Here is an 11563-nt window from a genome sequence, read left to right as displayed (position 1 = left end):
GGATCGAGAGAAAAATCAAAATTCTTTCGATAAGATAACAGTTTAACTCTTGGAAAAGACCTCAAATAAATAAAGGAGAAGAATCTTTATTTATAAGCAAAATTAATTTCCTACAACTCTACAAGTGGCATGTTCGTGAAGCTTAATTTAGTTTCTTCTTCCATACGATTGAAATGGAAAGCTTAGTGTGTGAAAACAACCTTTCATTCTTTATAAGGAAGCTTCTTTGGTTTTGCTTTTGCCTTTCTTCTTTAATTTAATCATAATCTTTCATTCTTTATAAAACCGCGCTTGAAAAATTACCTAAAATTACAAAATATTTAGTACGTTTGACAGTGATCATCTAAATCATAATTTTGATAGTTGTTAGAAGATTATCATTAGCTAGTTGTTTCAATGTTGGTCACTACTAGAAAAAACACTTTCAGTGACGGACAAATTATGACGCACAATAGTTTTATGACAGCAAATACGAAAAGTCATATTTAATTAAATATTAATATGATTTATGACGGATAAAAATGCCCAAAATTTATGTTTTTTTAAAAGCCATGATTTTAGTGTCTAAAATTAAAATAATAATAAAAAAAACTTAGTACATGAGTAATTGAGTACATTTTTTTTTGTATGTCTGTCTCCCTCAAACGAAGAAAGTTGTTATCTTCGTCTTATATCAAACCTTGACTCTTGAAAATGAAAATGAAAATCACCTGCAATGCTATGTTCAAGAAATCGGCTCGCCATTGTAGCCACTACTGACTGTCATTCCATTTTCGTCACTGTTCACGACCTCACGATTTTGGGGATTATGATTTAGGGTTTGTACACAGGTATGTTCTTTTCTTCCTAAGTAGGTTAACTTGATCGCTCTGAGATCCAATCAATTCATAAAATTAGGTTTCTTATGTCGAATGTGTAGATTAACGTAACATTTATCATTGATCAACTTGATTTTGTAGTTGTTAAGGTATGATCTACGGTTTTCTTTGAGTTTTCGGTGTCTGTTTTCGATGTGGTTAAATCATTTTCTACGGTTTGTCGACAATTCAACATCATCAGTTTGTATGCATCATTTTACTAATCAGTTAGTGTCTAGGTTTAATATTTGTCAATACTCATCAATCGTTTTCTTTTGTTTTCCTGGCATTTTATTCAAAAAAATGTTCATTTATTTCTTACATGTGTTTAACAATGGTAAATAGGGGGTCATTTGTATCTCTGTTATTTTAAGCCCTAAATTTGATTGATTCTCTTTTTTTAGCCAAAATTATGACTACGTATTCCTAACTTATCTTTTCTTCTTAAGCCCTAAATTTGATTGATTCTCTTTTTTTGTAGCCAAAATTATGACTACCTATATATTCCTAACTTCTCTTTTCTTCTTTGTAATTGTGTTATCCATTTTACCTGGTCATTTGGTATACAACTCCCTTGATGTATCAACTGCATTGTCTTTACATTGTTGGTTAAAATTAATTATGATTTGTTCTAATTTATTAGGAAGCAACATCATAAGGTTGAAATTATTTTCGACCTGATGCACTTCCGCACTTCCAAGTGGCGCCTAAGTGAAGACATTATCCAATCTCCACATGGATTTGTGAGCGTTTATTTCAAAATCCCACAATAGATTCTAGCAAGGGCGTATGAATTTTTATCTTCAAAAGAAAAGGCATGGATGGGTGAAAAGGGAATTTCATTAACTTGGAATGGAGACGAAAGTGAAGGAGACGCTTAATCCATTTTCGTTGGCCATGGTTTCACAATGATCAATATCAAGAATTTAAATGTTTTCTACATTGAAGGATTTAAAAAGGAAAGCACAGATTGCCAATTTGATTATCATCCATGCAGATATTGGATGAGATGATCACTTGCAGAGCTAAGTTAAAACTAAAGTCGAACATTAACAAAAAAAATGATTTCATGTAAGTAATCCTTATTTTTTCTCACACTAGAGAAGAATCTGAATGCAAAGTGCCTTGTTGCTCCTATGGTTAGAGCTTTTCCAGCAATCATGGAATCTAAAACCATAACGAGTTGCTTTTACTACATTTTGTAGTGTATACATTTTTATGTACAATAAATAGATACAAATTTGAGTTGCCACCATTTCATTTTGATTGTTTCAAGATGGCTAAAGAGGGGCTTTTGCAACATCTCTCTTGGTTTCATCGCATTTTGCCTTTGGCTTTCAAGAATCAACTTCAATTTTTAATCTTTGTTAACTTCTATTGAATGTAGAAGTTGACTGATTTGTAAGTTAAAACATGTGTTCCGTCTATGTTTACTTTCATTTTTCTTTTATATTGATTCCTCTTCCCGAAAAGGTATTCTCCTTATGTATTTTGGGTTTTTATTTAGGTTTTGTTGATGAAAAGAAGCAAACCGTGGTAGCCTAATATGCATCCTATAAATGGAGATTTTAAATAGAGGTGCGTACTTTGATGCTTTTTATTGTAAGAAATAATTTCCATGGACTTGGTTATATGATTTAGGTGATCCTTTTTAAATTTCAATATCTCTTTTTCAGCTCCCTCTATATATTTGTAACGTTCGGGTTTCAAGGCTAAGCATTTTAGACGATACAATAATCCAGATCAACTATTGTAACTCTTTTTGATGTAGTAAAGATGAATTACTTGAGTATTCTATGAACTGTGTGTATTTATGTGTTTATTACTTATTAATAAACTTATAATAAATAAAGAATAAAAATAAGCATCAAAATTAAAGTGTGAGATAAGTCTGATATCTTTACATAAAGTTGTAGTATTCGAAACAAGGATTCTTGGGATATAAAGAACGCCGAAATCCGAGTTATAATGAAGAAGTTATGACTCGTCGAAGTTTCGCGACGGTACCGGCACGATACCGGGAAGAGTAAATAGTGAATGTACGATAGAACAACTTGTAGCCTTAGGGGTCTAAACGAAAGTTGTAGAATATGTAATCCGAGAGTGTCCATAAAAAGAACATCTAAATCTGACTTCGTATGAGGAAGTTGTGATTTTTTGAAGTTTTGGCTTAGCAGTGTACAGCCCGAAGTTCGAATATTAGATCGAGCAGTTTTTAGCCGACGCAACCTAAATGAGAATCAAAGATCTCGTTAATAGTAGCATAACGATAAAAAGACAGATGAAAGCGGACGTCGGATGAAGAAGTTATGGATTTTTAATGGACCAATCATGTCACAGTCTTTTAATAATATAACCTTTATAATAAAATCAAAATTAGCCGAAAGAGTCTAAACATAAGTTGTAGAATATGTTCCCGCCTATGCATGGATATAAAGAACGTCGAAAACGGAGCTCGTATGAGGAAGATACGAATTTTTGATGTTGGAACTCGAAAATGCGAAACGTGGTACGAAATTGATGACGTGGCCGATTTCCAACCGTCTGATGATGATCTAGCCTCACTTCATAATTGTGACGCGTCACCCTTCGCTACGCCCCACGTCCGAGGCCAGGTACGCCCAGCGTACCTCGGTTCTTATCTGTTCCGAGTGTGAAACAGCTGGAGGCTCGTTGGCAGTCTTATTCGAGTCTACGCCCTGCGTAGACATGCTGAATGCCATGCGTCCGAACTATGCCCAGCGTAGTGCTGCTGAACGTACAGCGTAGTCCAAGGAGTTGCACCCTATAAATAGGGGCGAATTCTTCCGAGTTTTTCACACCTTTCTTCATTCTCTCTCTAGTTTCTTTCTCTCTCTAGGATTTCTAACCCCCCCCCCCCCTTAAAGCCTAAGTGAACCCCTAGTACCCGAAGGAAATTGTTTCAACCCTAGTGGTAATGATACTAAGTTTTGACGAGGGAAATTGTTTCAAGAGTAACGAATCGTTGTCTAAGTTCGGAATCACCACCTTGACAGGTGAGTGCATGGTCTCTTTCATCTTAAACATAGATATGAATAATTTAATATAAATTACGTGCTATGTGTGCATATTGTCTGAATACTTGTTGTCTATGTTGGGTGAAATATTTTTATATACGTTTTAAATGATTTAAACTATATATGTATTTTATATCTACAAAATGTGTTTGGTAAAACATGGGTAGATGTAATAGTTTTTGTGTGACCAAATAAAATAATGAGAGGCATCGATATAGATGTTATTGATGATCCGGTCATCTAGAGGAGTATAAATGACGACCACGGACTATTCTAGACAGTCCAGTGGAACGCTAGCAGACTCGCAACCTGTAGGTGTTTATTTGAATTGTGTGTTTACCAGCAGTACTCCATCCCCCATATGGTTGCCTTATTTGACATGAATTGCTGAGGAATCCCTGAAGCATGTGTTGTCACCCCGATGAAAGTCCTTAGACTAGGTCACTTGTGTTAGATGTTTTAGGGATGTAAAGTGAGGATAATGGGAACGGGTAATCAGGTTTGTTTGGTTTGATAAAAGTTAATAAACTTATTTATTGTGGGTTGAAAACCCTATGTGCTCACCAGGCTCCCAAGCCTGACCCACTCAGTTTCATGTATTACAGGTAGTGGCGCTCGAACATAGATGTGATGTTTTGGATGAAGGATTACGGATATAGGCCTGTAGATATGAAATAATGTAGTATGACTTATATTGTACTGTTTATGCTTTTGATCTTTATTGAACATGACATCCCAAGTCTTTTGAATGAAATACATTTCTACGGAAATGCTTTGATAAATCTTTATCATATTTATATTTTGGGAAAAAAATTCCGCAACACTTTTATTTAAAATGTTACTCTAATTTTTAAACAAAGCATAAACAAAATCGATCTTTTCTAACCGTAAAAATGGGAATGTCACAATATTTCACATCACTGGCTTATGTCTTTTTATATGTGTAATTTCGGTGTTTTGTTGGGTCGTTCAAACAGCATAAAGTGTTTCCTAATGTCTTTCCATTCAAATATATGCAATAGAAAATGGAAAATAAAATCACACTGGGAGAAGATAGAAGATTGTTGAGCAAGTTTACGTTTTTAACTTTTATGCCCTTAAAATTCTGGTCATATTGATTAGTCAATGTAAGTCTGATATCTTCCAATGTTCCAAATACTTTTATTTATCTTGAAGAAAACATTTATATAATATATCTATTACTGCAGATTTGATAGCATTGTGGTAAATCCTTAAGAAGCACTTGATGTTACTTCGCATCTTCATTCTTACACCCTTCGCATCCCTTCGCATTAATCACCTTCGCATTTTAACCTAATTAATCAAATGCAAACCACAAAATTTTCATTCCAGATGCGAACACAGTTTAGTTCTTGAACTCTAAACTTGCGAAATCAAAAATTCATATGTTGAACCGATATGCGAATATTAACCCAATTGACTTCAAATTGATTCACAGATGCAAACACTCGATTGTTTTACTTTCGCAAAATGAGCATCAACAACTCCACAATCGAGTTTTTAAATTCTTGCAAACAACAATTTCACAGTCCTTGACTTCGCGTTTTTCTTCACGAATCATCCCTCAATCATCAATCCAATTGCGAATCAAAACTCATATGTTCTTGCTTTATCGATTCATCGACTACACTCATACAAATGCGAACAATACTCAATTTCAAAATCGATTGAAACTTATAGCAAAGCTAAATCCAACTTCGCATTCAAAGCACACAAGTGTTATTGATTGCATTCATGAAATACTAACAAGATAATATATTATAATACAAATATACATATTTTAGGTGGTGAAATCGTAACAGCCTAACAATTTGGTATGCAACTTTATTAAATCAATAAAAAAAGTTATGCAAATTGGAAAAATAAATAAAAATATATCTTTTGTTGTTTTAATTAAGGAAATAAATATTTTATATGAATACTCACCTGGAAAAACGCATATTATAATTGTCTAATTTAATCGTAACAGCCTACCAATGTACTTTCTTCTTGACTGTTTGATTGTTTTTTTCTGTGTGCTGATTATAATTGTCTAATTTAATGTAAACTTTTTTTTTTTTTTATAACTTGCAAGGTACAATGGAACATATTACTCCTATAAAGGAAATTGACTCAATCAAGGACGATTTCACAATTAAAGTTCGGATCATACGTCTTTGGACTCAAAAGTCAAGATTTGATGCGAACGACACATACTCGATAGAAATGATTTTGATGGATGAGGAGGTATAAGATGGATGTATTCAATTATTATTTTTATAAAAAATTATTCATACTCATAAGCAATTATATTATTCATACTCATAAGCAATTATATTTAAATATTTATTATTTCATTTATTTTAGGGAAGGAAAATTCATGCATCATGTGTGAAGAAATGGTTTCCTAAATTCAAGCGCTATTTAAAAGAGGATAGTTCAATTTACGTCAAGAAACCTAACGTCGCACCAAATACTTCAAAATTTAAGTTTGCTCATCCGGAATCAAAACTAAATTTTTATCACGATACAATTGTAAAAGATTGTGAAAACTTTTCTGGATCTGCACATGGCTTTCATTTTGTTGACTTCAATACTATCGTTTCTAACAACATCCTGGAGTCAAACTCTTTTGGTTGGTTTATTTAATATTAACTTTTGCTATATAACATCCTAAATTCTTTCTTCGTATTACAATTTGATATTTTATATTAAATTATATTTCCTTGCTTTGTAGATATTATTGGACACATTTTTGAGTATGGGCATATGGATACCTCAGAACAAGATAAATCAAAACACAAGATGCTCTTGCATCTTCAAGATATAGAGTATTCACCATTATTACAAACAAGTAATATAGCTTCATTTATATTATTTACAATATTTGTTTATTATTTCAGGGATACTAAGCTTAAGATAACTTTGTGGGGTCATAATGCATACTACATGCATGATTTTCTTGCTAACAATAACAGCCTTGCTCCAGTTGTTGTTATTGTTCAATTTGCCAGGGTGAAGTTTATTAATGGTTTGTAACTATTTTTAACAAGCATAATCTAATATATATATATATATATATATATATATATATATATATATATTATTGAATAATCAAATTTATTTTGGCAGGTCGTCCTTTTTCATCCACCTACTTTGATGTTAGTAGGGTTTTCATAAACAATGATATCGATGAAATTACAATCTACAAAAACAAGTATTTTCATTTAGAATTTCCTATGTATTATCAGATTTATTTATTTCATACTATAATAAATTTAAATCATTTCTTTGTTGTAAATGAACAGATTGGTCTCTGAAAATGGACAACAACTGTCATCAAGTGGAATTAAAATGATTGCATCAAAATAAGACACAGAACATGATGACTTTCTGAAAAATCATTTGTTTTCTAACATTGAAGACTTGTTTGAACCTTTGGAGGTACTTTACATTATTTTTAAAATTGTTAGTTTAATGCACTTATGTTTTTAAATTTTAAATGTTTTTTCATATTTAGAGTATATTGTTATAACTAAACTAAAATACACTTTCGCAAAATAACATTTATTAACAATGAGCATTATTTTAATATCCAGGAAAAGACAGTCATTATTGTTGGTACTGTTAAGGGAATACGTCAAAATATACGTTGGTATTACCTTGCTTGTAGCAACTGCAAAAAGTCAGCAAAAGAAAAAGAGTCTTCAACTGATAAGGTTGATGGTTCTCATGAAGTGGCCGAAATCGTTACTTATGAATGTGCTAATCTTAAATGCAAAATATCAAAATTTCGGTTATTCCAAGGTATTAGATATTAATTTTATATAATAATAATATATGTTTATCATAATTGTCTAATATAATATAATTTTATACTTTATTTAGATTTAAAATCCCACTTCGGGTTCAAGACAACACAGGAACATTGACTTTAACTTTATTTGACCAAGAAGCAAAGAAGTTGTTCAAATACACAGCTAAAGAGTTGTATGATAAAAACAAGAAGGTATTATTTTATATTTTAACTTGGCATCAGTTTGGATTTTTTTCAAAAGGTGTTTACAATTGTGTTGGCCTAAAACTTGGCATTATATATTTTACATACAAATTTTCTAATGATATTTATTTACATTTTAGCTTGGCAACAATTTGGAATTGTATCCAATGGAGTTGAAAGTTGTGTTGGACAGAAAGTTGGCAATTAAGATTGATATCACACGTTACAATGTCGATAATAAAAGTAATCTTTATGGGATATCAAGATTAACCGAGAATGCAGACATAATTGATGAATTGGAAAAAAATAATCTTACTCCACAGGTTTTTTTCAACAATTATATTTTGTTTTTTAACACATTGACCCAACAATATCTGACTCAATATCATTTGTTTTCATCTTGTGATGCAGCCTGCTAATTCTGATTCATTCTTGATTGGTTCTTCAGATGTTGGTTCTCATGACACCAAAGTTCTCAAGGTTTTAGTTTTTAAAATATATTTCTCAAATATTTTGTTTTAATTTATAACAACTAACTAAATATTTTTTTAGGATTCTTTTTCACAGACCGGTGAAAATTTAACTCCATGTGCTAGGGACAAGTCAACTGCAACAAGTCCTATAAAATTCATTTCTACACCAATTGAGTTGAAAAGAAACCTTGCTACATGCATAGATATTGATGAAATGGAGAATTTGTCTACTTCTAAATATCCTAGACTGTCACCACCAGATGAACAACCAACTCCTCTTTTGGTACCCAAGAAAGAAAAGTAAATGCATTTTACTTCGACAAACAATCTTACTTCGTGTTTAATTTTGATTTCGCATCATAGACTCCTAAGCCGTTTACGTTTTTATCTTTCTTGGTTTTGAATGTTTTTTTTTGGGATTTCATGGTTGTCATTTTTGTTTCTTGAAAGTACATTCGGACCATTGGGTTTTTTTGTAGTCCTATAATTTGGTTTGCCATGTTATTTTGTTTTTCCTACAACTTATTTTAAACTACATTGCTTTATTCCCACAAAATCTTGAAGAATTACATTCATATGTGTAATTATGCAGTTACTTATATGTTTCATTTTACATATCAATTTATTTGACATACCACTTTATTTTACCTAAATGTACTTCTGTATTTACACTATCTCTGTAATTAACTAACTTATTTACCCCTAATCAACTTAAACACATAATAACACGTGAACTGCATTTGACTCCAATATTGAACAAATCACATTTCACAGTCCTTCTTGACTTCGCATTTTTCTTCACGAATCGTCCCTCAATCAATAACCCAATTAACCCAATTGCTAATCGAAAATCAAAACTTATCTGTTTTCATATGCGAACCCAACTGATTGGCTTTTCAAAATCAAATTCGCAACTCCAAATCGTTCGATTATTCGCCCCAATTCCAAAATCAAATAACAGATCCTTCGTATGATTCATTTAATAACCAAGGCTTCTTTTACTTCAAAATGACCGTATTGCCCCTAACTTGATAAGTATTTCATATATCGCAATTAACAATTAAGACAAATCAATCAATCAATCAATTTGTATAAGAAAAATGCGAAATTCTTAGCTTTCTTCCCCAATTCGCATTCTACTTTAAAATTCACATTCTTCATTCACCCTCTTTCTTCGCATGTTCCAGTCATTTTTTTTAGTTCATTCGCATTTGAGTTGTTTGTCTCACCAAATACGAAATGAATATTAACCATAATCACCTTCGTATCTTTAACCCCAATCCATACAACCTCCTATGCGAAACCCAATTTTGATTTGTATTACCAAATGCTAACATTTTTGCTTTTACACGTGAACTGCATTTGACTCCAATATTAAACAAATCACATTTCACAGTCCTTCTTGACTTCGCATTTTTCTTCACGAATCGTCCCTCAATCAATAAACCAATTAACCCAATTGCTAATCCAAAATCAAAACTTCTGTTTTATATGCGAACCCAACTGATTGGCTTTTCAAAATCAAATTCACAACTCCAAATGGTTCGATTATTCTCCCCAATTCCAAAATCAAATAACAGATCCTTCGTATGATTCATTTAATAACCAAGGCTTCTTTTACTTCAAAATGACCATACTGCCCCTAAGTTGATAAGTATTTCATATATCGCAATTAACAATTAAGACAAATCAATCAATCAATCAATTTGTATAAGAAAAATGCGAAATTCTTAGCTTTCTTCCCCAATTCGCATTCTACTGTAAAATTCACATTCTTCATTCACCCTCTTTCTTCGCATGTTCCAGTCATTTTTTATTTTTTTTTAGTTCATTCGCATTTGAGTTGTTTGTCTCACCAAATACGAAATGAATATTAACCATAATCACCTTCGTATCTTTAACCCCAATCCATACAACCTCATATGCGAAACCCAATTTTGATTTGTATTACCAAATGCGAACATTTTTGTTTTTACACGTGAACTGCATTTGACTCCAATATTAAACAAATCACATTTCACAGTCCTTCTTGACTTCGCATTTTTCTTCACGAATCGTCCCTCAATCAATAAACCAATTAACCCAATTGCTAATCCAAAATCAAAACTTCTGTTTTATATGCGAACCCAATTGATTGGCTTTTCAAAATCAAATTCGCAACTCCAAATGGTTCGATTATTCGCCCCAATTCCAAAATCAAATAACAGAACCTTCGTATGATTCATTTAATAACCAAGGCTTATTTTACTTCAAAATGACGATATTGCCCCTAAATTGATAAGTATTTCATATATCGCAATTAACAATTAAGACAAATCAATCAATCAATCAATTTGTATAATAAAAATGCGAAATTCTTAGCTTTCTTCCCCAATTCGCATTCTACTGTAAAATTCACATTCTTCATTCACCCTCTTTCTTCGCATGTTCCAGTCATTTTTTTTTTACTTCATTCGCATTTGAGTTGTTTGTCTCACCAAATACGAAATGAATATTAACCATAATCACCTTCGAATCTTTAACCCCAATCCATACAACCTCATATGCGAAACCCAATTTTGACTTGTATTACCAAATGCGAACATTTTTGCTTTTACACGTGAACTGCATTTGACTCCAATAATGAATATTAACCATAATCACCTTCGCATCTTTATGTTGATTATTTTAAACATGGAACATTTATGTCTATTATTTATAATAACTATTATTTTTGTCACGATAAATATGTTATTTTTAATAAATAATCAATAACCAATTGTAAACAAAATTTATATCTTTCATTCTCTAAAATTAATTCATACATTTTTGTAATGGTTGCAGCATATTTACTTATCTTCTGTAAATAACCTATATTCAACCAACTATTTCCTAATATTCTATACTCCTTTTTTAGATGAAATTTGAATATTAAACTAATTTTAAGTTGTAATCTTTTAAATTCCAAAAAATCAGGAAGAAAATTATATCTAATAAAGATCCAACAACAATAAAATCATATAATCGTAATCTTTTTCCAATATTCAAGCATATAACTTTAACTCAAAACGTGAAATCCAAAATTTTGAAACACCTCATTCGTCTTCTTAATGTTCAATTGTTTCTGCGATTTTTTTTTCATTAAGCTTACATCAAACTGCTTCGTTAAAGTTGTAATCCTCATTCCAGTTCTACCTACAAGATTTCCATATCCAT

The 11563-nt window shown here is 31.5% G+C and overlaps 2 protein-coding genes across 2 annotated transcripts; both read left to right on the top strand.

Moving 5' to 3' along the window:
* The first annotated feature begins 6121 nt into the window (after positions 1-6121).
* Positions 6122-7632, top strand: LOC145030547 (uncharacterized). Its single transcript, XM_078978899.1, has 7 exons — positions 6122-6142; positions 6263-6530; positions 6633-6726; positions 6799-6926; positions 7028-7112; positions 7204-7339; positions 7495-7632. The coding sequence occupies exons 1-6, from the start codon at positions 6122-6124 to the stop codon at positions 7265-7267; spliced, it is 660 nt and encodes a 219-aa protein (XP_078835025.1). The 3' UTR covers positions 7268-7339; positions 7495-7632.
* Positions 7633-7670: 38 nt separating this feature from the next.
* Positions 7671-8914, top strand: LOC145030546 (uncharacterized). The gene is made up of 5 exons (XM_078978898.1): positions 7671-7702; positions 7784-7904; positions 8036-8218; positions 8307-8375; positions 8448-8914. Exons 1-5 carry the CDS (start codon positions 7671-7673, stop codon positions 8670-8672), a joined length of 630 nt encoding a protein of 209 aa, XP_078835024.1. The 3' UTR covers positions 8673-8914.
* The last annotated feature ends 2649 nt before the right edge of the window (positions 8915-11563 follow it).

The sequence above is a fragment of the Lactuca saligna genome, chromosome 2 (genome assembly GCF_052625555.1).
Source record: "Lactuca saligna cultivar CGN05327 chromosome 2, ASM5262555v1, whole genome shotgun sequence".
In the NCBI taxonomy this organism is placed as follows: Eukaryota; Viridiplantae; Streptophyta; class Magnoliopsida; order Asterales; family Asteraceae; genus Lactuca; species Lactuca saligna.
The sequence above is the reverse complement of the archived record's forward strand: the minus strand, read 5'-3'. Positions and strand labels throughout refer to the sequence as shown.